The following is a 27,888-nucleotide window of genomic DNA, read 5'->3' on the forward strand; positions in this document are numbered from 1 at the left end:
CTCCTAACAAAGAGCACTATCGCTCAATGCTTTCAAAGGGAGAGTGGCTCTACTCTCTGGCGTTGGACGTGCGGTCGTCGTGAAGTCTCTCACCTTGCTTTTGACTTGACCATGCTTGCTCGCTTGCTCTTTAGGTCGATTGGTGCCTTGAAGTGACTCTGCCGGCTGCCCCTAGCATTCGCAGATATCAGATCCAGAGTGTAAGAAACAAAAGCAAGCAGACAGACACTTGGCGAACGAGAAGCAACCAATGGAGCGGCATTGGGAGGTGAAAAAAAAAACGAAAGATCGCAAAAAAAAAAAAAAAAAAAAAAAAAGATCGCAACCGAAAACCATTCAGACATAGAAGCAAAGGAAGGAAGGAAGGAAGGAAGGGCAAGTAAGGGACAATGGAAGAGGAGGGGTGTGCGCCGGCTGACTAGGGCTGCAGCTGGGGTTTTAGACAACCGCTGCCCACTCTCACAGCCAAATGCGCGAAAAAGGTCGGCAGCGCGGGGAGGTCTCATAGGGCGCGACTCGCATCCGCATCCGCCCAGCGACTCGAGCAACTGTGAGGTATGCGGCACAAAACGTGCAGCATCAGTTGCCAGAGCATAGGTTGCTGGGGGACGTGTAGCGCGGCGGAGTCGGCAGCCCAAGAGGCCAAAAGGTGCGCTGATTGGGGTTTGCTCTGCATCGACAGACGTAACGAGAAGCTTGTATGGAAAGACGAGCAAAAACGAATCGCGTGGAGCCAGCAACTTGCAAACAAGCGCATGGACAGAACACTTCGCATGCCGTTTTTTGTGACGAGCGCCTCTGACTTGGCTGTGGCATCAAAAGGAAGGGGGAGAGGGAGAGGGCAAGAGGGAAATATTGGGCGAAACTTACAAAACAAAAAGACTGAGCAACTTGAAACTCCCAAAATCCAGCCTGAATGAATGAGATCTAGTGTATTTGTATCAATTCTCAGTAGAAAATAGTGCTGCAATCTACATGGTTACAAGTCTAGAATTGGAATTTGGAACTTTGGCGGCAATTGTGGGCCGCTTCAAAAAAAACTTTAATCTTCCAAAAGTGCTGTCAAGGTACTGTATTCAGCCGCCTCTAGAGACCAGTTCGAATCGCGTGCGGTGCGCCGGTCTCTCGATAAACAATGGAAAAAGTGATTTCTCAGCCATTCATGTAATTTTTGTGGCAATCAGAGACTGGATTCAGCTGTTGCAGGTATTTTCAAAATGGCCGTCGAGTCGCGCGGACGTATGCTGCGACCCGTGTAATGCTCGAGCTTCGTTCTTTCGGAAATGAATGTATGAAATGTAATACGCGTTTTGCGCTTAATCAATATATTGGTGATTGAATTTTGGCGCATGTTTGCTATGTTTGGCAGAGTGATGCCTTCTTGAAATAATTACAGTCGCGTGCGGTGGACGGTTAGTCAATCGGCAATGAAAATTTTCATTTGTTTCGACTGGTTTCGGTCTCGCTGGAGCTGCCATACTCTGTCTGGATATTGCCCTTGCTATGCACATCACATGAGCTAGTCGATCGACTCGAAGGCACGTTTGTAGCTGTCGTTGGAGGACGAAAACCAGCGAGTGACAACGGTTTCCCGGAACAAAACCCCGAATCGTTCAAGTTGTGCTCTCCATTTTGTTTTCGATATGGGTGAGCGAGACATGCTTTCAAGAAGAAATGAACGCGCTGCAAAAGTTGAGCTTTGAATGGATGAACGAGAGAGGTTTGTGAGTTTCAGAGAGCTAGAGATGCGACAGAAGCTCAATCATGCAACTACAATACCCCACTCTCGTATGGGACAGTGAAAAAGCTTTAACTTGAAAGTTTGGTTTAGAAGCTCAAAAACACCACAACGGGGATGGAGCAGGATCAGGCTCGATCTTTCGCCACGATTCCCGGTTTTGTTTGACTCTGATTTTTGCCTGTTTTGTCTGCTTTCGCATGATTGTCTGTTCTAGTCAAACAGATGACTCGTCAGGATGACCAAATCACAAACACATTTGCTGATCGATCGACCGCTGATCCAGATCACTCTGTTTCTGTTTTTGTTTGTTGTTTGTCGACCTGTTTTTGTTACAATCCCCCCTTCTCGCTTCCTCAGTCAATCATCCCCAAGCCCCAACCAACAATCCCCTCTTTTTCTCAATGTTCTCGGTTTTGATTGAAGCGATCTCTGCCGCGTTGCGAAAGTCGGCCAACGAGCGGGTCACCGAGTCGAAGTGGGAGGTGTCTGGTGAGTCTGCGTGTGATTGACTCACCAGCACATTCTTTTTGCGGTCCTGCACTCTTTTTCGATGTCTCTCGCTCTCTGAGAATATCTGTTGCCACAAGACAATCAATTCAAAGCAAAAGAAAGGTCAGGGAGCCGGGGGGGGGGGTGCAGCGGGGCTCTGCGGCTGGTATTGAAATGTTCGCTATTGAACCAAAACAAGCAAGCCAAAAACACCGAAACAACAAAAACAAAAAAAAAACACAACTTTTGCAGTTCTGATGCGGTCGTCTCTTTCCGCCGCTCTATTGGAAGCGCACTTTATCAACAGAGACAGCATGGGACTGATCATGGAGAGCGTGTGCGGGGGGGGGGGGAAAAGAGGAGAGAGAAGGCAGGGCAGACGAAATTGCTGAGCTCGTGTAACCCGTCGTGGGAATGATCTGCCATTCGCTCCAGCTTGGGGACAATGCTCAATGTCAAACCACCCAGACAGACACAACGTGCTTTCCAGCATAGTGACATTGCACGCGAGCCAGGGGTGAAAGCGATGCAAGCTGACTTTGTACTGTAAATGTCTCTCTGACGCAGATCCTCAAAGATGGCAACCAAAGGTGTCGCTGTTGGGCTGCTGCTTTTGCTGCTTTGCGTGATTTATCACGCCCAGTTCGCACAAGCAGCCAATGCATGTGGCACTGGCGGCGTGTGCGCTTGCAGTTTAACGAGTGTCGATTGCCGTGGCTCATCTCTGTCGGCCATTCCAACCGATTTCCCAGCCGCCACAACGAGCTTGTAAGCGGTTGTCATTGACCTTTTGAATTGAAGCATTCATCCTGACTGGCATATGGTCGATAGGCATTTGGAGGAGAATCAAATCACCAGCATTTCCGCAAACGCATTCACAGGCTTAACCGCGCTGACTGAACTGTAAGCACCACGCACAGACAGGAAGAATCCGGCACATCCATCTTACTCATTTGCGACACTGCTGTTCGAAGGGTGCTATATGGCAACCAGATCACTAGCATTCCCGCCACTGCTTTTGCAAGCTTGACTGCGCTGTTGGAATTGTAAGCAAACAAAGGTCATGAAAAATCAAACATAGACGACTGACCCGTTTGCGACTCTATCTGCAGGGATCTATCCAGCAACCAAATCTCTCGCATTGATTCCACTGAATTCACTGGCCTGGCTGCGCTAGGTGAACTGTAAGTACCAAGCAAAGACAGGAAGAATCATCACAACCACACTGCTCACTCGTTTGCGACTTTGTCTGCAGAGATTTGTCCAACAACCAGATCACCAGCATTTCGGCAAGCGCATTCACAAGCCTGACTGCGCTGTATTACTTGTAAGCAAGCGCAGCCATGACGAATCCAACACAAACGACTCACTCGTTGGCGACTGTCTGTCTGTCTGTAGACATTTGTCCAACAACCAGATCACCAACATGTCTGCAAATGCATTCACAGGTCTGATTTCGCTGAATTTCTTGTAAGCAAAGCAAAGTCAAGAAGAATCACACTCAATCGGCTCACTCGCTGGCGACTCTGTCTGTAGATATTTGTCCAACAACCAGATCACCAGCATATCTGCAAATGCATTCACAGGTCTGATTTCGCTGACTACCTTGTAAGCAAGAAAAGCCATGACGAATCTAACGCAAACGGCTCACTCGTTGGCGACTCTATCTGCAGACAACTACACAGCAACCAGATCACTGGCTTTTCCGCAACCGCATTTACAAGCCTCACTGGTTTGACCAGTTTGTAAGCAGGAACTCTCGCTGCACGTTCTTGAATCCCTTCTCACCTCAAGATACACGTAGGACTTTGAACGATAATCCTATCACGACTTTACCGCCTGGTCTGTTCAAGGGCTTGCCAAATGGCTTGGCGTTGTCGTTCTCTTACCCATATCTGGCCCCCAACAACTTTACCTTTGGTGGAAACTCTGTCGCTCCGCCCAGCACCTACGGCAGTGCATCGGAACCACACAGTAAGAGTTCAACGCGACTGGTATGCAATCCCCACGTGATCGTTCACTGACATTTGCGATGTAGAGTGTGATACAGTCTGTGCCACCTGCTATGCCGCTGGGTCCAGTGCGTGTTGCAAGATCAATTGTTCGACCTGCGCTTCATCTACTGTGTGCACGCAGTGCTATGAAGGTTATGGCATCATGAGTGGATCCTGCGTTCCGCTCGCTTCCATCGCCTCCGTCGCCTCAGTGGCGTCAACGCAATCTGCCTCGATAGCGTCTCTTGTTTCTGCGACCTCGGCGCTCTCGGCATCCGTTGCTTCACTCGCTACTGCATCTTCAGCTTCAATTGCATCACAAGTGTCCGCATCTGTCGCTTCTGATGTTTCCGCTACCTCGGCCCTCTCGGCTTCCGTTGCGTCCATCGCTACTGCATCCTCAGCTGCAATCGCCTCACAGGCGACTGCATCAGCTGCCAGCGCTTCATCTGCATGGCAGACATCAGCCGCATCTGCTGCATCCAACGCTCCAAACAAGTCAAGTGATGCATCAGCTGGGCCTATTATTGGCGGCGTGATTGGTGGCGTGGGGGCGTTGCTCTTGTTGGCTGTGCTGTTGGTGGCTCTTCGCCGTCGTAAAGGACGCAAGGCAACATCTGGCACCGATCGGTCTCGCCAGTCCGTGGGTCACGTCGGCGTGGTCAATCTTACCTACAATGCTTTGCTCGCGAACGGAGGCGGCGGCGACCACGCCTTGTACGCGCAAGTTGGTTCAAAGCCCCAGGCTCCTGCGGGTTTGCCCGAACTGGTGTATGCCGAAGCATCTGTGTCTGCACCCAGTGCAACAAAAGCCACGACCAGCGGTGTCGAGTACGCCAATCCTTCGCTGCCCAGCCCCTCGTCCGTTGGTGTGCCGCCTGCGTCCTCACCAACCGCTTACGCGGCGATCGCTGTTGTACCTTCGACGCAGGATGGGACTGTCGACTATGCGACGATCGCAAAATAACAAACGTGCGTTGTTGGTTTTTGTGCTGTTCGCACGTACGCCGTCGAGATTTCGACTGTTGTTCGACCACAGTACAGTACAGTCGTTGAAAAGAATGGAAGCACGTTTTGAATACACACAAAAAGTCCATCTTTCAAAACCATTTATTAACATGACAACAACTGCTGGCCAACGTGTTAAGAAATAACACAGGCCTGTTTGCCGTTCTTGTTCTTACTCTTCGAGTACCGCTCCAGAGAGAGGCTAAACTGCGCAGCAAAGAGGCGGAAGCACCGACGCCACACGACGTCCACCTCGGTCGTATACTTTTCTTGGAGGACTTCCTTCAAGACAGCACAGAGTGAAGTACCAAACGCATCAATCATCTGTGGCGTAACACCCATGTGTGCGTGCGATTGCGCGAGTGGCTTGAGCTCTTTGCGCAACGAGCGTGGGTTTTCGAGACAGTCGAGGATCTTGGTAACGGCAGACCAGATAATCACCTTGCGCATGCGTGCGTCGGCTGTTTCGTAAATGTGCGATGCTTGTGGGTCGTTGACTTGCAACCTGGTGAAAAATCCGTTCAGCACGCGCTCTCCGCTGTCGGCATCCGTAGCTTCCTTCCACGTCGCCATCATGACAGCGTGGTGCTCAAGGTACCGGCTGACCATCCAGGATGGAATGTCGTTGGCGTCGAGGGTGATGTGGCTCATGTGCTGACTCAAAATGTTGCTCACACCGCCGTACGTGTCCACCCAGACTCGCTCGATTTGCTGGTTCCATGCGCTGCCGATTCGAACTCTGATTGTGTACAGAAGCGAGAATCCAAACGCTTCAAACATGTCTGGCGTTACGCCAAGTCCCACATGCATGTGTGCCAGTCGTTTCACCTGTCAAAAATCAAGTGCACGGTTGAGCAAACCAGCAGCAGCAGCATTAGCATCATCATCATCATCATCATCATCATCATCATCATCATCATTAACAACAACACTTCTTTCACTCGTCCTTTACCTGGCTTTGCAGCTTTTTGGGATGCACGACAAACTCGAGCATGCCGGTGAGAATCGAGCTGAGCGATTTGCCTTGGCGGACCATGTCGTGACCAAAAACGAGCCGCGTCTCGGGACACACCTCGAACAGCTTGGCAAAGAGAATGTTAACAAAGGTGGCCACGGGCGTCACGTCGTGATCGTCGTGCTTTTGAATCGCAAGAGCCCAGCTTGACTGGATGGCGTCGCGCGTTTCGTGCCGCAACAAGTCCAGCATTTGCGATGACAGCATGGGTCCGAGATCCGAAATGCCCGACATGGAGCTTGTGGTCGACCGCGAGGATAGTGCAGAATGTGCAGAGAGCGCTGAGCTCTGGGATGTGCTCGACGAGACGGACGAGATGGAGCCCGATCGGCTCCGGTTGGGCGTGGGCGGGGCGCTCATCCCAGTCACCGGACAGACGGCCATGTTGCCTCTGGACATGCCGTGGTGCATGACGGGACATCCCGAAACTGCTGGAGTTGCCGCGGATGGCGTGTGTGTGCCTGACATTTTTGTACAAAGAATTGCAGAAGAGGGAAGAGGCCGGACAGTTCAGATTTCCGAGTTTTGGTGTGTGGATGAAACCTCAGGGCAAAAGAAGGGAACGGCGCGGTGGAAGATTCCGGGATGGGAAGAAGAAGACTGGGCTTTGCATTTGGCACTTGTGCGAGGGTTTAAATAGGGGCGGAAAGAGCGGAGCAAAGTGCGAGACGGCGCAAGTGCGAGAATACTGCGGTTTGGGGAAAAAAAAAACCCAAAACAACAACAAACAAAACAATCATCATCATCAAACAAATAATGTGGTTGAAACCAAGCTTACACGTGTGCGCGCAACCACACACAAACACATACAAACACATCATACACTCGCATAGAGCATGCCCACCGCAGCAAACCGAGGCGGAAGTGCGAAATTTCGTACTTTTTGGTTGAAAGCCACTCGGCCGAGGGTGCTGGCATCTGAGACAAAGACTTGACGAGTGGCGACATTCACAGCACGCGTGATCATGATGCTCATTTCAGAAATTCGCCGAGGAGGATTGGGCGGGGTGCGGATGCCGTCGCTTGCCAGTTTGGAAGTGGGCATTTTGGGGTTTTGTGTTTTTTGTACCCGCTCCCCTCCGCGTGGATGTGTGCAGCCTTTTCCAACCATGCCTATACAGGTGCAGAAATCGCAAAAAAAGTGCGAGACTTCAGCTCGCTTGGACTGGAGGAGGAAAAACAAAAAACCGCACCCAAAAACCAGAGATCTGTTCAGCTGTCTGTGTGATGTCAGCATGAGTGTAGATCTATGGAAGTCGTGTTTGCGTGCGTACGTGTGTGTGTTGGATACGTTCAAAATCGCCAATGACAGCAACTTTGGATTTCCAATGTCGTGTGAGCAAAACTGCGTGTCCAAATCTGAGCACTTTGCCCCGATTCTGCTTCTGCTTGTATTGTCAGTCTGCTGGACAACGTATTGCATGCAACAAAGCCACGGCATCTCTGAGTTCTAATTCACCAGCATCAACCCAATGTCCCGAACCACCGAGTTGTCCTGGAGGGTCTGTAGCTGGACGGCAAGGTCTGCAAAGGACGGACGCCGGTCGGGGTCGGCATCCCAGCACGCTCGCATGATATTGTAAACCTTTGGACTACAATCATCAGGAATCGGAAGTCGATTGCCAGCTTGAAGGTATTCAAACAGTTGCCCTCCAGCCAAGCTGCCGTACGGATTATCACCGTAACTTGCACACTCCCCTAAACCGAATCAGCGAGAGGGTTGCAAGTCAGAAACATCTGCCCATGCTCTTACACCTACCCTCCAAATCAAACTTACAGGCAGTTACGCCAAACGCCCACACGTCGGACTGAACAGTGAAGCGGCGGAAGCTGATGGATTCGGGAGCCATCCACTGCAAAACAAACAAAAAAAAGCATCGCATCACAACGTGAACACCAGCAACTCCTCCAACACCTTGTCTCCAAACCCAAGGCAATCTGCGCGCAAGACAACCCCCCTCCCTCCCTCCTGTTACCTTGACGGGAAGCTTGCCACGGGTTTGCATGCGATAATAATCCGACTCGTCGGTGAGCTCGCGAGAGAGGCCAAAGTCGGCAACCTTGACCACCATTCCAGACCCAACTAGACAGTTGCGGGCGGCAAGATCGCGATGCACAAACTGCAGGGTACCAAGATACTGCATGCCAAGGGCAATCTGACGCATCACATAAACCTGCTCATTGCTGGACCACATGGCGGACTTTTCCTTGGAGCTTTTCAGCAGGGAGCGCAAATCGCCATACATGACATACTCGAGCAGCACAAGATGGGGTTCCGATTCGGTCAACGCGGCTAACAGCTGCACCACGTTTGGATGAACAAATCGGGCCATCATCTTTGCCTCGCTTTCAAAGTCACGGCGAGCCTTGTCGTCAGCCTTTGCATGGAGAGACTTGACCGCAACGAGAATCGACTGTGGGGAACTGGCAGCGAAGAGCTCGCGGGCACGCGGAGGCAACGCGCTGGTTGGCACCTGCCCCAGCGACACGTCGCCAAAGTTGCCGCTGCCGAGGTTGCGAAGAATTGTCAGCTGCTCGCGTAAATAACGCGAGTCCCGCCCGGCCACATTGACGCATGCATAGTCATAAATAACTTGGCCGGGAGGCTCTCCCATCTCCTCGTACGCGTTCGGAGCCGCGTACTCTGGTTGTTTTTGTGTTGCTGCTGTTGTTGTTGTTGTTGTTGCACTTGCTTGCTTGCCTTTGCTTGGCATTTGAACAGCTTCGTAGACTCTGTCAGGGCCACCTCCGATACGATCGGCAGCAGTGCGTTGGTCGGCCAGTCTGTTTGGGTGAAATTCAAATGAGTGTCTTTTGGTCGATGCATAGGACCTGCGTTCAAAGTGCGAGAAACGCATACTCGAGCTGACAGGTTGACTTCTTTGTCTGCTTCAACGCGGAAAGGCCATGACTGGAAATGAAATTCCGTTGCAGACTTTTGGGTTGCGGATGGTCAGTTTGATCACATGCATCACCATTGAAAACAACAACAACAACAACAACAACAACAACAACAACAACAACAACAACAACAACAACAACAACAACAACAACAACAACAACAACAACAACAACAACAACAACAACAACAACAACAACTACAACAACAACAACAACAACAACAACAACAACAACAACAACAACAACAACAACAACAACAACAACAACAACAGAAAGCTCACTTGAGTTTGGTCAAAGTCTTGTTCACCTGGAGTGCGTCACCAATTGCCCGCGCTCCTGCATCGCCAACCTGATTTTCTTTCAAACTGAAAAAAAAAAATAGTCAGCCATTTTCTCAACATCGTTCCAACCCAGAGCGTATCGGGAAAACAAATCACAAACCTGAGCTCGGCCAGCGTTCGATTCACGTTGAGCGCTTCGCCAATTGCACAAGCGCCAGCATCACCAATATGATTGGTGTCCAAACTGTCATTTGCGTTGTGAGAAAACGTGACTGTCCAAGTTTCCTTCCTCAATCGCACAATTCTTCAACAGCAAACAAAAAAAAAATTGGCAATCAACTCACAAGATCTCGACCAATGTGCTGTTCACTTTGAGTGCGTCAGCAATTGTTTGCGCCCCAGTATCGCCAATCTGATTCGTGTGCAGACTGAGACCAGAGTGGTGAGCAACGTTGCGAGCCTCTGCACACCGAGTCACGAAAACACAAACACAACTCACTCGAGTTGGGTCAGCGTCCGGTTCACTTTCATTGCTTCACCAAGCGCTTGCGCTCCTGCATCGCCAAGCTGATTCTTGGACAGACTGTCACGAGGCTGGTGAGAAACACGACAGAACAACGGAAATCTCCGAGTTCTCGATCACAAAAAAAAAAAAAAAAAAGAGCAAAAACCCTCACTGGAGCTGGGTCAGTGTCGTGTTCGTTGCAAGCGTTCTGCCAATTGCCTGCGCTCCAGCAGGGCCAATCTGGTTTGTCCACAAGCTGATGCTCGACTGAATGAGCAACGTGGCCAGCAAAACTGCCAATTTTCGCGCACGTAGCCAGCAGCAGGCCACGTCGCAAAGCAAAACTCACACAAGACTGGTCAACGTCCGGTTTACTTGAAGGACATCACCAATCGCCCGCGCTCCAGCATCGCCAATTTGGTTGTGAGACAGACTATTGGCGGCGGGTATCGTCAGCAGCGTGATCCGCCCCAAATTGTCCCACTTTGCAAGATTGAACAACAGAGCTGCTACTCACACGAGCTTGGTCAGCGTCTTGTTCACTCGAAGCGCTTCGCCAATCGCTTGCACTCCGGCATCGCCAATACGATTTTCATTGAGACTGTCAATGGAGTGGTGAAGCAGTCCGTGTGAGCGAAAATAAGCGCGAGAGAACGGCAACAGAACTCAATCACACACAGCTCCAAACACACTTACTAGATTCCGGCCAGCTTGGTGTTTACTTTCAGAGCTTCACTAATCTCACGAGCTCCAGCGTCACCCAACCGGTTGTCGCTCAGACTGTCCCTCGAGTGGTGAGCAATTGTGGCAGAGAGAGAGAGAGAGAGAGAGAGAGAGAGAGAGAGAGAGAGAGAGAGAGAGAGAGAGAGAGAGAGAGAGAGAGAGAGAGAGAGAGAGAGAGAGAGAGAGAGAGAGAGAGAGAGAGAGAGAGAGAGAGAGAGAGAGAGAGAGAGAGAGAGAGAGAGAGAGAGAGAGAGAGAGAGAGAGAGAGAGAGAGAGAGAGAGCGAGCGCGACATTGGCGTCGAGCAGAATCGCCATGCTTACTAGAACTTGGTCAAAGTGTTGTTCGTTTTGAGTGCTTCTCCGATCGCCTGCGCGCCAGCACTGCCAATCTGATTCCTAAACAAACTGTCATTCAAACAATGAGCACACGCAGGAATGATGTTTGCAAAAGGAGCGCTGTTGCTGCTGCTGCTTACTCGAGAAGGATCAGCGATCTGTTCGCTCCCAGCGCTCCAGCAATGGCTCGAGCTCCCGCATCGCCAATCTGATTCACCCTCAACCTGTCCCCTCGGTTGGTGAGTGAGATCCACAACCATGCATCAAGGACTGGTTTTTTTGTTGTTTGTTTCTGAGCCACTTACTTGAGCTCGGTCAACGCCAAGTTCACTTGGAGTGCTTCGCCGATCGCCTGCGCCTCAGCATCGCCAATCTGCTGGTTTTCCAAACTGGTGTTCAATTTTTCATCGATCTTTGTGGGTTAGTCGTTGTCTGATGGCTGCATCGAGTCCAAGTATACTCAAGTAATGCTGTGCCTACCTGTAAGCACCTCTGGCCTTACGAGCCTGGTCGTACACGTTGCGTTGCTTCTTGCTCGCCGATTTGTACCACTTTGAATGCGCGTTTCTAGCAAGCAAGTTCAGCCCAGCAATTCAATACAATGCGGCTCAGCAGCAACCTTTACAACAACATATAACATATCCGACACTGTAGATCAAAAGTTTAAGGGCATTGGATTTGTGTCGGGGATAACCGAGCACGAACACACGCACGCATCGCGGGCGCACACGAGCAATCCCGAGCACTGATGAAAGTGAATAAAGGGAGGTTGAGCTGGAACATGGTGGTTGAGTGAGTGTGGTTGAGAGTTGGAGGATTTGATGACCAAGGGTGAGAACAATGACCGCGTCCGACCAGCAGCAGCACCACCACCACCACCACCAGCATCAGCATCAGTCATTGTAAGGCAGGCCACAAGCAACAACAGGATATTGGAGAATTCGAAGTGGGGTGGGGGTGAGGGGAAAGCACAAATGCGCTGTGATTCGCAGCTGTTGTTACCCCATTCTGAGCAGCGAGATCAAAAACAAAAAAAGAGTGACGATTGAGCAAAATAGATTAAGTAAAGGCATTGCTTCAATATGCGATCAGTGCTGTCTCGCACCATGGCTAGCGAGCTGCTGTATTGAAGTGAAGTGAGTAGAATCACCCCATTTGTTTCTTCATACTGTTTCTTCACCCCTCCACTCTGTTCCTATTGAGATCTACAGTATATTTCTTTGTTGCTCTCTCTCTCTCTCTCTCTCTCTCTCTCTTTCTAAAAGAGCTCCACTCTTCTTTCTTTTGCCCTCCTTCCCCACTTTTGCTCCTATGGATCCGTAAGCCAGCAACTCCCTCCCACCCTTCCCAAAGCACTCTTCCCCTCAACCATCCTTCATTCCTTCCAACTTTTTCAACGTTGCTTCTTCATAGGATTTGAATTTCTTGTCCCAGCTCACGCCTTTGCTTGCTTTGACTTGACTTTGGGTTTAGGTTTGCGTTGCTGATGCAGAGCGGTCCAGCCAAAGCAGCGACCGTCGCAGACCTCTTCGATCCCATCGCCCAGGCGACTGCTGCTGCCACTTCAAGCAATGCTTCTGCCCCTGCTGCTGCGGCTGCGGCCCCTGCTGCGACGGCGGGCTCAGGAACCACATCCGCCAAGCTCACGAGCAACCCGATTGCCGCTCCGACCGCGCTGGCATCGCCCGCCCCGAGCGCAGCAGCTGCCGCTGCACCTGCAGGGGTGTCTGTGAGTGGAGCTGCCACTCCGGTCGCGGCGGTCGCGGCAGACGCAGGGAACAGCGACGCCTACTCGCCATTCACCGGCTCGTCCTTCAACTTCCCGGACTTTTTGGAGAAGATGAAGCAGCCGTCGTCGTACGAGCTCGTCAAGTCGATCAAAGTGTTCATCACGAGCTTCCTTGAGCGCCCGTACAATGCCGACGAGCAGACCGAGATGGTCCAGCTGTTCATGCAGAATACCGCTCGCAAGCTCGTCGTTCACCCGCTCTGGAAGGGTGCCAGTCCCGAAGCGCTCGACAATGCCATTGGTAATAAAGGGAAATTAAGGGGAAAAAGGGGGAGGGGGCGGTTGTGTTGTTGTTGCTTTACCGTGTCGATTGATGTTGTATGCAAGAGTTTCGAGCTTGTTTGGTCGATAACTTATTTTACTTTTTTGTTTTTGGTTCCTTCGTTGCTTCCGGTGATGATCCTTCTTCTTCCGCAACAGAGGGCCTTGAAAAGTACCTCATGCACAAGCTGTACGCAGCGGCGTTCAGCAACCCGACGTCGTCCGACGTCTACTTGGACGAGTGCCTGGACATTCGCATTCGCCGACTGAGCTTTCTCACGCCGGCGCACTTGGACATCAAGCCGGGCCGGATAACAGATGCCAACCTTGGGCCCATGATGGCTGAATTGCAACGCATGAACTCGTACAAGGCCCCGCGCGACAAGCTCATTTGCATCCTCAACTGCTGCAAGACCATTTACAACGTCCTGCAGAACGCCGAGGGCGCTGCTGCTGGCGCCGACGAGTTCCTTCCCATTCTCATCTATGTCGTGTTGAGGGCCAACCCGGTCAAACTGCACTCTGATCTCCAGTACATTCAGCGATTCCGCCATCCCGACAAACTCACCTCGGAGCCCATGTACTACTTTACCAACCTCGTGAGCGCGGTTGCGTTTATTCAGCAGGTGACGTCTGCGCAGCTTTCAATCGATCCGGCCGTCTTTGATGCCGAAATGGCCAAGACGGCGCATCTTGAGCCAAAGTCGCTGCCCCCAAAGCCCCGCGCTGCACCCACACCAGCACCAGCAGCCGCAGCTCCCGCTCCTTCTACCAACACTCTTTCCTCGAGCACGAGCGTTCTTCCGCTACAATCCCAGCTGCAGCCGTCCGCCTCCGCGCCCGCCATGACCGCCATGCAGCAACAAAAGCGACCTGCTGCAGCAGCAGCTTCAACGACCGCGGCGTCGGCGTCGTCGTCCAGACCGAGCTCGCAGGCGGGCGCGTCATCATCCTTTGCATCAGCAGGCCCCGCTGATGGTCTCCAAAACGCACCCTCTGTGGACATTGACATGTTCCTTTCGGCAGATTGCAAAGGCCCGCCCAACAAAAAGTTCCTCGTGACCAAGTTCGATGCGCTCACCATCGCCGATCTGGTCGGCTTGTACAACGACTATCGCCGCCTGGCGCGACAAAACCAAGAGCTTGCCCAGACTCTGTACCTGAACCTTGGCGTGCAACCTCCGACGCGCGAGCAGCCGCAGTAGTGAATTGTTTTGTGTTTGGTGTTTTTGCAGTTTTTTTTTGGTCAGTGTTTGCGGATGTTTTGGATATTTTTTCTTGTTCTCTTTGCTCTATTTTGCTCTATTTTGCGTTAATTTGCTCAAATGAACACACACAATTTAATGGTAGTCCCTCGGATGTTCATTCGTTCGGTTGTCAGTTACAACGTCAAAGGCGGGAATGGCTGATTTTTCGAAAGCACGAGAATGTTACGCTGATGCGCAATGTAGCCTTTGATGCGTTTCTGCTCGAGACGGAAGCCGAGAGAAATGTCATGCAATATAAAAAAAAAAGGACGAAAGGCAAAAACCTCAAAAGTGAGAGAAAGTCCGTTTGCCGCACAACAAAACACTCATCCATGCCTTACTTCGCTAATCAATGTCGCCAGCAGACACTCTGCCTCGTCCATATCGGCATCAATGCCCATCCAATTTAGCGCCGTGACGAACGCGCTGACGGGCAGCTTAGCATCATTAAGAATAGCATGCCTGAGACCAAGAAGGCGCAACAAGTGAGGAACTCGACGCGAGTTGCAAGTCGACGTCCATTGGCTATGCAGCAACTTACACCTTCTTGAACAGCGTGCGCATACACAAGAGCTGCAATTTTTCCAACACAAGATAGATGCCTCGCTTAATAAAGAAGGCTTGGTGTGTCGCCAAGGCAGAGTTGAGCAACCGAATGTTGCCTTGCCTGAAACAAGTTAAGGGGTGTGATCAACAAACATTGTGAGCTCCAGCAAACTAAAATCAAGCAAAAGAGCGAGTTGTAAGACCCAACGCACCGAACAGCCGTAACAATGTCGACAAATTGCGCCAAGCGATACTTGGACAGGAGCGCAGCCTGAGGAATGCGACCGAGCAAGAGTCTCACTGGAATAAGATACAGCAAAATCAGACCTGAAGAGCGGAAAGCAAAAAACAAACAAACAAACAAACAAACAAACAAAAAAACCCCCCCCCCACACAACATCACGAAACAACGTCAGTACGCATCCAACTCCCGACATCCAGTCGTCAGGCAACTACAGCAAGCGCTGCCACATACGGCGATGCGAAATGCAATTTCGGTGGCATCGGTCGAGCGCAAGGCCAAGCTCCTTTTCAGCTTCGAGATAATTGCCTTCCAGCAGCAGAACGCGGCCATGGAAGAAGCGGAATGTGACGACGTGCGATACTGGGAAGTGATCCAGCGAAAGCACATTGCCTCCTGCCTTGACGTTTTTGATGAGATTGATGCTTTGCTGAAAGTTGTTGAGCTGTCACGCGCATTTGCCAACGACCGACAAGGCCAGCCCCAAGGAAATAACAACAATAGCAACGTGAGCCTAACACATGAATTCCATCCACCATGCAAGAAGCAAACAAGCGCAGAGAGCGACAAAAGCACCAACGACAAAGAGTTCGACCATGAACGATCTCATTGCGTCGCTCTGCCCGAGCGTCCACATGCAACACTTCACTCACGTTAAAGTACAGCTTGAGCAGCTGGTTTGCGACATGGAGGCATCCCAGACGCTTTGTGGTCTCGAGCGGGTTGCGATCGCTGCATGCTTTGAATGCTTCCATGAGCGTGCGACCGGCCTCGTCGCGGTTGACGGGTTTCCGCCGCTGGGCAATGAGATCGTCGTCCGCGCGAATTGCAGTTGAACGCAGATCGACCGTGATGGCCTTGACTGTCTCGACCATCCAGTTGGACTCGTCGCGATTGAGCGCAAGCAGGACGCTCTTGACGAGGTTTGCCTGCGCCGCGTACGCCTCCTGCAGCAACGCCGATTGAGACCCTGACCCTGTTCCTGCTTGCTCGTACTTGAGCAGCGCGCCGGCAGCGTGGAGGTGCCACAGCACGGCGTCCTGGTACTTGTCCTCAACGGCCGAGCCGGCAGAGCGGAGCCCGTTCTGGTCCCAGAAGGCCTGCAACGCGCCAGGCCGCTGATCCGAGCCAATCCAAGTGTAAAATCATATCAAGATTATCAAGGAGAAGAGGCAAAAGCATGGGACTGGGAAGTGAGCACTGGCAGCCAAACGCATTGCAATGGACTTGAGGTCTGCCATCTCTCAACCACTCTCGTCCTTCCCCCCCCCTGTTTTGGCTTGGAACGGAAACACAGACCTGAGAGAGGTCAAGCAGCTGGCCGCGGAAGCGGGCGTTGGACGGCGACAGGTGCGATCCGGCGAGCGAGAGCAGCTGGCCAAAGCCGAGTCCATTGCGCCGAGCGAGCTCGCTGCCCGCCATCCGAATGTACTGATCCATGGTGGCAGTACTCGTGTTGAATGAAATGGAAAAAGACAAAGAATGAATGAATGAATGGACTGCTATGGAGAGAGAAATCACACGAAATCACACGAAATCACACGAAATCACACGAAATAGCTGAACTCTGCATTCACCACCACGGAAATATTGAAACAACACACTCGTTGATTAATCAACAATCATGATACTGTCGGTAGAGGTAGCGGCAGAGGCATCGGAGGCAGGCTGGGTCAGGGTGCGGTACGGCTGAACAGCAAGCTGGCCAGTACGCTCGCGCAGAGTGGCAGCTTCCTTGGCTAACAATTCCAAATCAAAGGACAGTCGGTGGTTGTCTCGGTCGACACTCAGAATGCGGTTCTTCTGGGATTCGCAAGCGAGATTCAGTCGGTTGATCTAATGCACACAAAAACCGCGTTTTTAGTCAGACGTGCTCGCTACAAAAACGTCCGCAGCATTCACTCTATGCGCATTGCGACATACCTCGCCAGCATACTCCTCCTCAAGGCGGAACATGTGTGCTACAGCCTCGGAAAACTGCGCCTCAAGCTGCTCGATGCGCTGTTGCTGTGAATACCGCATCGTCGAAACGGTATCGCGCTCAAACTGATCGCCCTTCAGGAGTTTGTCAAGCAGCTTGTCCAGCATCGGTCCTTCTTTGCTGTATGTCTCGACCATGTCTTTGAGGTTGTTTCGCTCCTGTTTGACGAACTGCAGGCGCCGTTGCAAAGACAGGACGGATGCAGCGCCTTCGCGGAGCTTGCTCTCAGCCTCGACAGCACGCGCCTCCAAGCGGCGATAGTCCTCTTGAAGCAAAGTAAAGGCGTTTTCGCAGGATTTGAGGGCAACTGTTGCACCGCCGAGCTGCTCAACGGCAATGGCGTGCTTCACGGTCAACGTCGAGAGCGAGCTTTCCAGTGCCGCAATGGCGCGCGCAGTCTGAACAAGACATGTGACAAGCCAACCCCCAGCGTGAAAAACAAAGACATATGTGAGACAAACAAAATATAACCAACAAACCATCGTCCTTTCGTGACGAGGCTTTCGCGCTGCTTTTTACCTCGCCCCGAGCAGTCGGCAACACACTCGAGGGCATGGTCGAAGAGTTGGCCTGAAGCAAGGTGTCAAGCTTGTCGACTTGCGATCGAAGAATGGCAAGCTCGTCTTCTTGACGTGCTATTGTGGCTTGGGATTGCTCGTCATGCTCAAGCTGCCGTGTTAAACGGGTCTGCAAATCAATAACTTGCTCTTTGAGAGCCTCCGCGTTTTCCTGACGAACACTAAGCTCGCGGTTCTCTCGAGTCAAACGCGAACACTCGGACGTGAGTCGAGTCATGCGTTCCAGCTGCTCCTTCAAATTGACCGTGACTGTCTGCGTGTCTGATGCATGACTAGCCTCTGCGCGCACCTGTGCGAGTTGGGTTTCAAGCTAGCAAGTTCCAATTATGAAGAGTTTTGGAGGATGAGATGGCTGTGGTCAATTCTTCCCCACAACAAATCGCTCGTCGTGGGACTCACTTCTCGGATTCGCTCGTCTTTGGTCCGGAACTCTTGAAGCAGCCACTCAGATTGCTCCATTTTGGTTCGATTGCCCTCGAGCTCGGACTTCAAAGCCTGGTGTGATTCGGAGTGAGTGAAAAGAGTGGTGGTGGTGGGGGGGGGGTTTCGACCAGCACCTGATTTTTTAAGCGACTGTACCTCGCAATCGAGCTGAAGCAGACGAATTTGACCTTGAGCTTGTTCGAGTTGATGCACCCGCGGGTCTGTGCGTAGCGATGCCTGAAAATGGGAGAACAAGGGCGAAGGGTTGATGAGACGCGATGGCTCGTCAAGCAAAACTATTCCCTGCTCGGTCTGAGCTGTGAATCTGTTGGGATACTTGCCTGTTGTGCTTGCATCAATTGCATTTCGAGATTGCGAATGACGGTCTGGGATTGGTCGCTTTCGGCATCCTTGGAGCTGCGGAGTGAGTCTCGCTCGTTCACGACTGTCTCATGCAACCGCTGACAACACAATCAAACAAAGCAGATAGATTGAGCAAAAGTATGACCCTCATAGAGTAAGCAGATATAGCTGAAAGAGGCGCACCTGCAATTCCTCGAATTCGCCTGCTTGATATCGCCGTTGTTGTTCGAGTTCCTGGATCCAAAGCACATTGTCAGCCAATCGCACACTATGGCAAGCAGAAAAAACGATCGCAGCTCCTTTTCCAGACCATTCACGATCGGCACACAAACCTGAATACGAAGCTGCAGCGTGTCGACGCGATGGTCGGTCTTGTTCGAGTTCTTTGCACGCTCCGCCTCAAGTTCGTTCACGCGCACTTGCGCCGTAATGAGCTCGAGTTTCAATCGAGTGACTTCCGCACGCTCCGCAAGCTGTTCCACCAATCTCTGCAATAGAAGGCAGCGTGATCGTGAGCGTGAGTTGACAAACAGCACTGCGTACAAGTCAAAAGCCGAGCTTTGGCGCCCAAAGTGCTCTTGGGTACTCGAGCACTGACAATCATCAAGATTGACCGCATCCCAAGACTAGCAGAGTGTACCAGCCTCTTACCGCATCTCGCTGCTGGGCTGCAGCTGCAACTGGCTGAAACGGCGAAGCGCTTGAAACGGCCATTGGCGTCGAGCTCTGCTGGCGCTGTGCCGGCGTGTGTGTGCTCGCCGCTCCGCCCAGTGCACTGAAACTGTGCTGACTGCCGGCAGGACTGCTTCCCGACGGCGGCAGGCGCGACGGGGTTGCCTGGATCAGGGACGGGAGCGAGACGCGCTGGCCGTAAGCGACCTCCATTGCAGACGCGATCGCCGCAGCCGCCGCGGGCGAGGACGTCGCAGACCTACGAGCAAGCGAGATTGAGATTGAGAGAGTGAGAGTGAGAGTGAGAGTGAGAGTGAGAATGATGGAAAAGGTCGTCTCAATGGAAAACAAGCAATAGACATACATTGACCAAGAACTGCTCAGACAACAAAAATAGACTGAAGTGTTCATTCAGTATTACTATTGAGTAGCAGCAATACAAGAAGCGCATCACCATAAAAAGTGGTTTATGATTGATAGACGACAAGTTAGTTGAGATTGATTGTCAACCCAGTCTTTTTTACTTTAAGATTCTCAGAAGTTCAGCTTTTCTCTCTTCTCTCTTCTTTCGTTCTATCTGTCTAAAATGATGGATACGATCGACATTGACAAGCTCGCGACGCTGTTTGCGCTGCTGTTCGGGTCGCTCGTGTCCTGCGCTGTGCCATGGTAAAGCATCAAAAGGAGCGACCACAAAATGATCACGAACGAGGATTGGAAGCTGAGGAGAGCTGGAGATGGTTTGGGATGTTCAACCAAAAGCAATGGCATTGATCATTGTGTATGAATCTAGCTCGATGGACGAGGGAAGAGGGAAGACGGATGAGGGATGAGATGTGGCTCAAGTGGCTTGAATGCAAGCGAACTGAGTAGCTTGCAGACAGAGTGAGAAGCGGGGCGCCTTGTGATTTCAGAGCGAGCGTCCATTTTGGGATGAATGATGTTCTCCAACAGTGAGTGATGATGAGCGAGCAGAGTGAGAAGTAGCGAAGGGGATTCAATGACAAGTGACCTGAGAGTGACTGATGGGATGATGACCGTCCCTCCCCTCTCTTGTCATGATGACTGACTCTCTGACTCTGTGACTCTGTGTCTCTCTGTGTGTGCTTTTTTTTGTTCGTTAGGTTTGTGGTGCGGTCGTCGATCAAGAGCGCGGCGTTCGTGCTCTCTGCAATGAACACTCTGGCTGGCGGCATTATTGTCGGCGCTGCGCTGTCGCACATGCTACCGACCTCCGAAGGTGAACAACACAAAATCACTCACTCACTCACTCACTCACTCACATCCATTGCAGGTCATAACAATGGCACATTCAATAAGCATGCTGCCTGTGCAGTGGCGCAGTCGCATGATTCGTGTGACTGCTCATCAGCTGTTCCACTCAATATCCATGGCTCGGAGTGGTTTTTTAACCCTTTTTGGTCACCCACGAAGCCCCCAAAGCCACTCACTCACTTCAATCCATTCCAAGGGCTCTCCATCGAGTCACATGCACTTATCACTCACTTTGAAAAAAACAAAAGGACATTTTTGATGATGCAGCGAAATGCGTCAACTCAAAGCCGTCGTACTAGAAAAACACAAACGAGGAGGGGTGGATTGTGATTCCCACCTGCAATGAGTGCCACCCCGCAAAAAAAAAAAAAGAAAAAAAAAAGCACCATTGCGATTGCCATTCTTGGGTTGCAGTCACGACCATCTTCACTTTTGCCAAAAAAAGAGAGCGAGAGAGACCAACGCATTGACAAAGCTGGTCACAAACGCTTTTTGACTCACCCACATCCACATCATGCACAGACTCGATCGACGACTACTTTGTCGACAGCGCGACGGGAGTGACGACCAACACATATCCCTATGCGGGACTGATTGCAGGCGGATCGCTCATGATTCTGATTGTGATTGACAAGACGGCCTTGTCGCGGTACGACAAGCACGGAAACCAAGTCGGACACAGCCACTCTGCTCCAGATGTACCTGGCGAAAACGGGCACGAGGAAGGCTCGTCCGGCGATTCCGACGATTCCGACGACGACGACGAGGAGGAAGGCGCGGCAGGCGGCTCCGGTACTGTCCGACACCGTCGCCGAGCAAACCACCACCATCACACCCATCACCACCACAACATTTACCATTCGAACGAGGAAGTTGTAGGTTTTATTTGTTTCGTATTCTGCTGCTGCGCTTCTTCCCCTGATTGTTTTGCTTTCTGAACTCACCAACAACCTGCCGAATCCTCCCAATACCAGCTTCCGTACGACCCCATCCTGACCCGCGCGACGGCGAACGGCAGCATTGTCTCAACCGTCATTAGGAAGGTCGGTCGGGTGCGGCGACACTCCATCAGCAGCACGAGCCAAGCAGTCAACTTGCTCGAAGAGTCGACCATCAGCTGCAGCGTGACGTGCGATCCAAACCCCGATTGCAGCACTCCGAACATGACGCAACGTCTCAGCTCGTCGCAGCTCGCCAGCTCTGACAGCACATCAGTTCCAGCGAACGGCGCCGCGCACGCAGCTGTGCAAGTGCCCAGCCAGCCGCTTCTCGGCGCTGCCAGTTCCGGTGATGCACAGCGAACGTCGTACGGCAGTGTTGCCGACCCCAGATCTCCCGACCAGACACCGCTTTTGCGAAACAAGCAAGACTCGAAGCTTGCCAAGAAGCACATGTCGCCTCTGGTTTGTATTTGCGCTTTTCTGTTTTTGATTTTTGTTGCTTTTGTTTATGTTGGTGACGCCATGTTGGTCGTTCTGTCACCTCACTCTGAGCTGCCCGACTGACAGGAAATTCGTGCCTATCTGTTCACCATTGCTTTGTCGGTGCACTCGGTATGTTGGATTTTGATTGCTTGACTGCAAATCCCAGCCTTTCAATTTCTGAAAAACTGACGTTGGGCATTGCTGTTCGTTTGCAGCTGTTTGAGGGCCTGGGCATGGGCGCGGAAACAACCGAGTCTGGTCTGCTTTCGCTCATTGTCGCCGTCGTTGCACACAAGGCCATCGAGGCCTTCTCGTTGGGCGTGAGTGTCTACTTTGCCAAAATGAACCGCACGCGCTCGTTGTGCATTTTGATCGGATACTCGCTCGTCACCCCAGTCGGCATTGCCGTTGGCATGGGCGCCGCCCAGTCCGCTCAAGGGCCTGTGCGCGACCTGATCGAGGGCATTTTGACCGCAGTCGCCGCTGGTAGCTTCCTCTACATTTCCCTGATTGAACTCATCCCGTCCGAGCTTCAAAGCAATGCAGGCGTTCCGCCCCCGCCCCCGCGAAAAAGCATTCAGCACGACTCGCCGCAACCCTGGTTGACCCGCAAGAAGGCGCTCTGGATTAAGATCTTGTGCCTGGTGTTTGGTTGGGGAATCATGGCGTTGATTGCCGAATGGGCATAAGGCGTCTTTGGTTTTGATTGATTTTCAATTTGGAGGAATACACATCGTTTGATGTTTGATGTTGGGATGGGATAACAATCACATTTGGTCGATAGATGTTTGAAAAAAAAATCCACAAAAACAAAACAAAACAGAAAAAACAACCAGGCAGCAAAAGTCAATGCACACATGCATTCCGACAAAACGAAGCATCAAGAAAGAAGCACAGGAAACGTATGAATTCATACACGAAATGAAACAAGAGTTTGCAAACTTGCAGAAGGCGTATTCAACGTGGAGCGAATACTACCTCGAGTTTACTTGTTGCCCTTTTTGAGCTTGACGGCAGAGGGATCAAATCCCCCAAAGCCCATTGGGACGCCTCCAGGAATCTTCTTCTTGGGAGCAGGAGCCGGGGAAGAGTCTGCAGATGCGGATTCCGATTCGTCCGAAGCGGCTTCAGTCTTCTTGAGGACAGGGCTGCCGCCTGGCGGCATGCCGAACATGGGGATGGCGCCTGCTGGGAGCTTCTTCTTGGGAGCGGGCGAGGCTTCTTCGGCAGACACCTCAGGTTCCTCGGGCTTGGACGAAGACGCCTCGGATTCGTCGTCATCATCGTCGGCATAGTCGTCGGCCTCCGCAGGCTTGCCACGCAGGCTAGTTTGCAGGAACATGCGCGACGGCGGGCGAGCGCGGCGAGGAAGAGTTCCACGGCCGATGCGCTTGGTGGGTGCCAACGTGGTGACGCTGGCCATCGAGTCAAAGGAGACGGCCTTGGTTTCGGAGCCGACTGGAGTCGGTTCAGCTTCAGTCTTGGCGGCAGCTTCGGCCTGAGCCTTGGCAGCGGCCTCAGCCTCAGCCTGAGCCTTGGCAGCGGCCTCAGCTTCAGTCTGAGCCTTGGCAGCGGCCTCAGCTTCAGTCTGAGCCTTGGCAGCGGCCTCAGCCTCAGCCTGGGCCTTGGCAGCGGCTTCTGCTTCGGCCTGAGCCTTGGCAGCAGCCTCAGCTTCGGCCTGAGCCTTGGCAGCGGCTTCAGCCTCAGCTTGAGCCTTGGCAGCGGCCTCTGCTTCAGCCTGAGCCTTGGCAGCGGCTTCAGCTTCCGCTTGAGCCTTGGCAGCGGCTTCAGCCTCAGCTTGGGCCTTGGCAGCGGCCTCTGCTTCAGCCTGGGCCTTGGCAGCGGCTTCTGCTTCGGCCTGAGCCTTGGCGGCCTCTGCTTCGGCCTGGGCCTTGGCGGCGGCCTCAGCCTCAGCTTGAGCCTTGGCAGCGGCCTCAGCTTCAGTCTGAGCCTTGGCAGCGGCCTCTGCTTCAGCCTGGGCCTTGGCGGCGGCTTCAGCCTCAGCCTGAGCCTTGGCAGCAGCCTCTGCTTCAGCCTGAGCCTTGGCGGCAGCTTCAGCTTCAGCCTGAGCCTTGGCAGCAGCCTCAGCCTCAGCTTGAGCCTTGGCAGCGGCCTCTGCTTCAGCCTGGGCCTTGGCGGCGGCTTCAGCCTCAGCCTGAGCCTTGGCAGCAGCCTCTGCTTCAGCCTGAGCCTTGGCAGCGGCTTCAGCTTCCGCTTGAGCCTTGGCAGCGGCTTCAGCCTCAGCTTGAGCCTTGGCAGCAGCTTCAGCCTCAGCCTGAGCCTTGGCAGCGGCCTCTGCCTCAGCTTGAGCCTTGGCAGCAGCTTCAGCCTCAGCTTGGGCCTTGGCAGCGGCCTCAGCTTCAGCTTGAGCCTTGGCAGCAGCTTCAGCCTCAGCCTGAGCCTTGGCAGCGGCCTCTGCCTCAGCTTGAGCCTTGGCAGCAGCTTCAGCCTCAGCCTGAGCCTTGGCAGCGGCCTCTGCTTCAGCCTGAGCCTTGGCAGCAGCTTCAGCTTCAGCCTGGGCCTTGGCGGCAGCTTCAGCCTCAGCTTGGGCCTTGGCAGCGGCCTCAGCTTCAGCCTGGGCCTTGGCGGCAGCTTCAGCTTCAGCCTGAGCTTTGGCAGCGGCTTCTGCTTCGGCCTGAGCCTTGGCAGCAGCTTCAGCCTCAGCCTGAGCCTTGGCAGCAGCCTCAGCCTCAGCCTGAGCCTTGGCAGCAGCTTCAGCTTCAGCCTGAGCCTTGGCAGCGGCCTCTGCCTCAGCTTGAGCCTTGGCAGCGGCTTCAGCTTCAGCCTGGGCCTTGGCGGCAGCTTGGGCCTTGGCGGCAGCTTCAGCCTCAGCTTGAGCTTTGGCAGCAGATTCGGCTTCGGCCTGGGCCTTGGCAGCTGCTTCCGCCTTGCGGTCGGCAGCTTCCTTGGCATGCTGCGCCTTGAGGTTGTCATGCGCCTTTTGGGCCGCAATGGCAGCGGCAGCATCGGCAGCAACCTCAGCTGCGCCGGCAAGTTCTGCAGCAGAGTCAGTGACTTGCAGGTGAGTGGGACCTGTCGTTCGCGTGGGGCTAGATGTGGGCGACGTGTTGGCCGACTTGTGTTCCTTCTCGGCGAGAGAACGGGCAAACGTGTCGCTATCGTACTGCAGTTTGCCGCCAAGCTCTGGCAGAATGAAGGCTGGATCGATGAACGTGGTCAGCTCTTCTGTCGAGACAAATCGCAGCTTCTTGGCCAGCTTTCGCTTCATGAATGGAGCATAGAACTTCATCATGAACGACAGCCAGAACTGCGTTGGTGTCACGGGGAGGAACAAACAAGTGTGAGACAGAACGAAAACAAACAAAAAAAACCAAATAAACAAACAAACAAACCCCCCCCCCCAAGCAAAAAGGGGGACGTACAGGCTGGTTGACAACAAGAATCTTGCTCATTCGGGCAGGGAAGTGGTTTTGAAGAGTGCGAAGCACTTGCAGGTAGCCGAGGCGGTCGTAGTTCTTGTACTGGACGCCGTTCATGTTGACGACCAGCGAGACGGCACGGCGATCGCCCACCGTGTTCCAGAGTGTGTACAGCGCCATCAAGAGCGTGGCATCAGCGTGGCCATAGCGGTACAGGCGCAGCTGGATGTATGCGAGCTGTGCGCCCTCGCGATCGACCGCATTGGCGGGAACAGCCAGGATGCCGCTGTACAGCTCTCCAGCAACGTCGGTCGCGCGGAGGGTGGTGAAATGCAGGCGAGCATTCAACTTGAGGAAGTGAGTGTACAGCTCGACGGCGCGATCGACCTTGAGCTTGCGCGCATTCAGAAAGCGCAGCGCAATCTGAGGCGTTGGCAGGGCGCTGGCAGGGACGCCCGGAGTGCGCTCGAGCTTCTGGCGAAAGGACTCGACGGCCTGCAGCAAAATGTTACAATTCAGCCCACAAAGTGAGAAAAAACGGGTGGGGTTAGGTTTGAGTTTGAATGACACTTTCTGAGATTTTCGGAGGCTTTTTGGTTGGTTTTTGTTTGAGATTTGAAACACGATTGCTTTTTTCGGGTTCAAATGTGACCGTTACGTCGGAGGAACGAACACATTTACATTGGATTGCTACAATGCGTGAATGTTAGTTGCATGCAACTGCAGCAGAGTGGAGTTCCATTGGGGGGGGGGATGATCACGCTGCTGATCGAGTCAGTCCAAAGGCGAACGATTGGAACAAGGCGGGAAAGCGAAAGAGAGACAGAGAGAGAGAGAGATGAAGAATGAACTCGAGATACAAAGTGACGAATGCCTGGCAGTTGAATGGAAGACGAGCACATCGCACAGTGGATGGCTCAGCAGAACGAACGAACGAAGGAACACCAGAAGGAAAAAAAAAAAAAAAAAAAAAAAGCAATGGAAAACTCAAAGGAAAATAATAAAAAAAATAATAAAATAATAAAAAAGCCTGGGATCTTTGGTTTTGGTCGCTGTTCTTCTTTCTTTGCCTTCCTCTTCTTTCTCGGGTTGTTTCGATCGGTGTTCAAACACCAGTCGACTGGAACAACAAACGCAACGACGGCAACAGCACAGCAGGGAAGCGGGAAGCGGGGAAAGCCGTACCGTCGACTCTTCAGGCGTCAATTCGGATGAACTGCTGCTCGTGCTAGTGGAAGCCATTAAAAAAAAAAAAAAGATTAAAAAAAAAAAAAAAAAAAAGGAAAAAAAAAAATGGGACTGATTTTTATGATCGTTTCAATGATTGAAGTTGCTGTTGTCACACATGGAAAAGCAGCCATTGCCACTTCAACACACGGCGAAATAGAACTACAAAGTCATGCTGCTCGGGGTTTACGGGATTTCAAGCTGATCAACACCCCAGTCCTCGTACGAGCCGTCAGGCAAGAATCGTCGGATAATGATTGGGATTTTCTTCTCACGAAGCTCTTTCATGGCAATCTGTAGAGGATCCGTCTCGCCCTGCCAACGAGCAAACGGACAGCAGTGGAGGAAGAGGAAGAAGAAGATGAGTACGGTTGAGCTGTCGAGCTCTCTGTTTAGCATTTTCTGAAGTGCTTACATCGCGCTGAACCATGATGGGAGCGTTCATGCTAATTTGTAGTGCTCGGGTACCGAGAACGCGTGCACGTTCGTACTTTGTCATAAACCTGAGATCACGAACGAGGAAGGATGCGAAGATAAAGCAGAATGAGCAGAATGAGCAAAACAAAGAATCGTCCCATGCTCCGACCGAGCACGAGTCATGCTCGGAACACAGCCATTCTCTACTGTCATCACACTCTATTCGAAGTGTGTGGACTCATGGAGAGCGAGTGGCACTCGAGATTGATTCAGCAGAAAACTCACGGGCTAGTAACACGCTTCTTTGTCTCGCCAGACGCAACGCCATCGCCCTGCAAGAGACACACACCAAGCAACCAAGCATTTCATCGAGCGTGAGCATGTATGTGGTCGATCAGTATTCTTCGTCCATCCAGTGACGAAACTCACAGCGTCAAGACCATCTTGGTCGACAATCTCGAACGTGGCCGCGTCTTCCAGCATCTGTCCACGGACGCAAGCAAATAGTTATAGCGTGAGTGCACAACGTTGTCGTCCAGGTTGGGCTGGGTTTGGCAACTGCCCAGCGATCGGCATAGGCAGCGTCAGGTACATGTGGAGTTTGTCTGAATACGCTCTGTTCCACTCGCTCTCTTCGCTCCGCTGCTCTCACCCGAACGTCCAGTCCATGCGCGCTTCAATCAGATGATGCCCAGCAAATAGCTAGCCTGCGATCAGGGACCCCCCCCACCCCACTCCAATGTGCTCGGTGCTGGACGACGGCGGCTCATCGAAAGCCACACTTCTCCGTGTCTCTCCCTCCCTTCGTTCTCGACTCTCTTTGCACGCGTCGCAATGGTGATCAAAGAGAGCCCAACCTCGTTGTCGAGCTCGTCGTCGCGGCCGTAGTCGTTGTCCATCTCGCCGGCATCGTCGCGGCCGTCGTCGCCTTCAAAGCCGCCGTCTTCGTAGTCTGCCATTTGATTCTTTCAAAGAAATGAAGAGTGAGGCAACGCACTTCACTCGACGATTATTCGGTGGACTACAATGTCATTGGAGCTGTGGTTGTACAGTTATTGTTGAAAGCACGG

General features: G+C 52.5%; 9 protein-coding genes across 9 annotated transcripts; 3 read left to right on the forward strand and 6 right to left on the reverse strand.

Moving 5' to 3' along the window:
* Positions 1 to 2,807: 2,807 nt before the first annotated feature.
* CAOG_04917 (hypothetical protein) lies at positions 2,808 to 5,191 on the forward strand (the record flags this gene model as incomplete). The annotated part of the gene is made up of 10 exons (XM_004347618.1): positions 2,808 to 2,998; positions 3,062 to 3,133; positions 3,205 to 3,276; positions 3,343 to 3,414; positions 3,486 to 3,557; positions 3,629 to 3,700; positions 3,767 to 3,838; positions 3,904 to 3,975; positions 4,035 to 4,204; positions 4,269 to 5,191. 10 exons carry the CDS (start codon positions 2,808 to 2,810, stop codon positions 5,189 to 5,191), a joined length of 1,788 nt encoding a protein of 595 aa, XP_004347668.1.
* Positions 5,192 to 5,316: 125 nt separating this feature from the next.
* On the reverse strand, positions 5,317 to 6,888 carry CAOG_04918 (hypothetical protein). The gene is made up of 2 exons (XM_004347619.2): positions 6,185 to 6,888; positions 5,317 to 6,060 (listed from the first exon to the last, which is right to left on the reverse strand). Exons 1-2 carry the CDS (start codon positions 6,713 to 6,715, stop codon positions 5,368 to 5,370), a joined length of 1,224 nt encoding a protein of 407 aa, XP_004347669.1. The 5' UTR covers positions 6,716 to 6,888; the 3' UTR covers positions 5,317 to 5,367.
* Positions 6,889 to 7,585: 697 nt separating this feature from the next.
* CAOG_04919 (tyrosine-protein kinase transforming protein Abl) lies at positions 7,586 to 12,020 on the reverse strand. Its single transcript, XM_004347620.2, has 17 exons — positions 11,997 to 12,020; positions 11,475 to 11,561; positions 11,300 to 11,383; positions 11,135 to 11,218; positions 10,980 to 11,063; positions 10,631 to 10,714; positions 10,452 to 10,535; positions 10,284 to 10,367; positions 10,107 to 10,190; positions 9,929 to 10,012; positions 9,774 to 9,857; positions 9,590 to 9,673; positions 9,430 to 9,513; positions 9,108 to 9,182; positions 8,224 to 9,031; positions 8,025 to 8,100; positions 7,586 to 7,945 (listed from the first exon to the last, which is right to left on the reverse strand). The coding sequence occupies exons 1-17, from the start codon at positions 11,999 to 12,001 to the stop codon at positions 7,698 to 7,700; spliced, it is 2,223 nt and encodes a 740-aa protein (XP_004347670.2). The 5' UTR covers positions 12,002 to 12,020; the 3' UTR covers positions 7,586 to 7,697.
* A 262-nt stretch (positions 12,021 to 12,282) lies between these two features.
* On the forward strand, positions 12,283 to 14,399 carry CAOG_04920 (hypothetical protein). Its single transcript, XM_004347621.2, has 3 exons — positions 12,283 to 12,313; positions 12,468 to 13,024; positions 13,204 to 14,399. The coding sequence occupies exons 1-3, from the start codon at positions 12,306 to 12,308 to the stop codon at positions 14,247 to 14,249; spliced, it is 1,611 nt and encodes a 536-aa protein (XP_004347671.2). The 5' UTR covers positions 12,283 to 12,305; the 3' UTR covers positions 14,250 to 14,399.
* On the reverse strand, positions 14,325 to 16,558 carry CAOG_04921 (hypothetical protein). The gene is made up of 7 exons (XM_004347622.2): positions 16,378 to 16,558; positions 15,732 to 16,196; positions 15,313 to 15,523; positions 15,050 to 15,164; positions 14,833 to 14,958; positions 14,633 to 14,753; positions 14,325 to 14,509 (listed from the first exon to the last, which is right to left on the reverse strand). The coding sequence occupies exons 1-7, from the start codon at positions 16,516 to 16,518 to the stop codon at positions 14,426 to 14,428; spliced, it is 1,263 nt and encodes a 420-aa protein (XP_004347672.2). The 5' UTR covers positions 16,519 to 16,558; the 3' UTR covers positions 14,325 to 14,425.
* Positions 16,559 to 16,602: 44 nt separating this feature from the next.
* CAOG_04922 (hypothetical protein) lies at positions 16,603 to 19,491 on the reverse strand. Its single transcript, XM_004347623.2, has 10 exons — positions 19,460 to 19,491; positions 19,075 to 19,354; positions 18,756 to 18,911; positions 18,607 to 18,657; positions 18,402 to 18,521; positions 18,217 to 18,297; positions 18,037 to 18,132; positions 17,579 to 17,947; positions 17,002 to 17,457; positions 16,603 to 16,914 (listed from the first exon to the last, which is right to left on the reverse strand). Coding segments are annotated over exons 1-10 (1,836 nt in total). The 5' UTR covers positions 19,462 to 19,491; the 3' UTR covers positions 16,603 to 16,689.
* Positions 19,492 to 19,623: 132 nt separating this feature from the next.
* On the forward strand, positions 19,624 to 22,527 carry CAOG_04923 (solute carrier family 39). The gene is made up of 6 exons (XM_004347624.2): positions 19,624 to 19,764; positions 20,220 to 20,335; positions 20,893 to 21,245; positions 21,345 to 21,773; positions 21,879 to 21,923; positions 22,010 to 22,527. Exons 1-6 carry the CDS (start codon positions 19,682 to 19,684, stop codon positions 22,481 to 22,483), a joined length of 1,500 nt encoding a protein of 499 aa, XP_004347674.2. The 5' UTR covers positions 19,624 to 19,681; the 3' UTR covers positions 22,484 to 22,527.
* Positions 22,494 to 25,354, reverse strand: CAOG_04924 (hypothetical protein; the record flags this gene model as incomplete). Its single annotated transcript, XM_004347625.2, has 3 exons — positions 22,494 to 23,757; positions 24,208 to 25,062; positions 25,178 to 25,354. The coding sequence occupies 3 exons, from the start codon at positions 25,352 to 25,354 to the stop codon at positions 22,780 to 22,782; spliced, it is 2,010 nt and encodes a 669-aa protein (XP_004347675.2). The 3' UTR covers positions 22,494 to 22,779.
* A 1,114-nt stretch (positions 25,355 to 26,468) lies between these two features.
* On the reverse strand, positions 26,469 to 27,792 carry CAOG_04925 (RNA polymerase II core subunit). The gene is made up of 5 exons (XM_004347626.2): positions 27,676 to 27,792; positions 27,248 to 27,301; positions 27,104 to 27,150; positions 26,817 to 26,904; positions 26,469 to 26,716 (listed from the first exon to the last, which is right to left on the reverse strand). Exons 1-5 carry the CDS (start codon positions 27,775 to 27,777, stop codon positions 26,588 to 26,590), a joined length of 420 nt encoding a protein of 139 aa, XP_004347676.1. The 5' UTR covers positions 27,778 to 27,792; the 3' UTR covers positions 26,469 to 26,587.
* Positions 27,793 to 27,888: the final 96 nt, after the last annotated feature.

The sequence above is a fragment of the Capsaspora owczarzaki genome (genome assembly GCF_000151315.2).
Source record: "Capsaspora owczarzaki ATCC 30864 unplaced genomic scaffold supercont2.7, whole genome shotgun sequence".
Taxonomy (NCBI): Eukaryota; class Filasterea; order Ministeriida; family Capsasporidae; genus Capsaspora; species Capsaspora owczarzaki.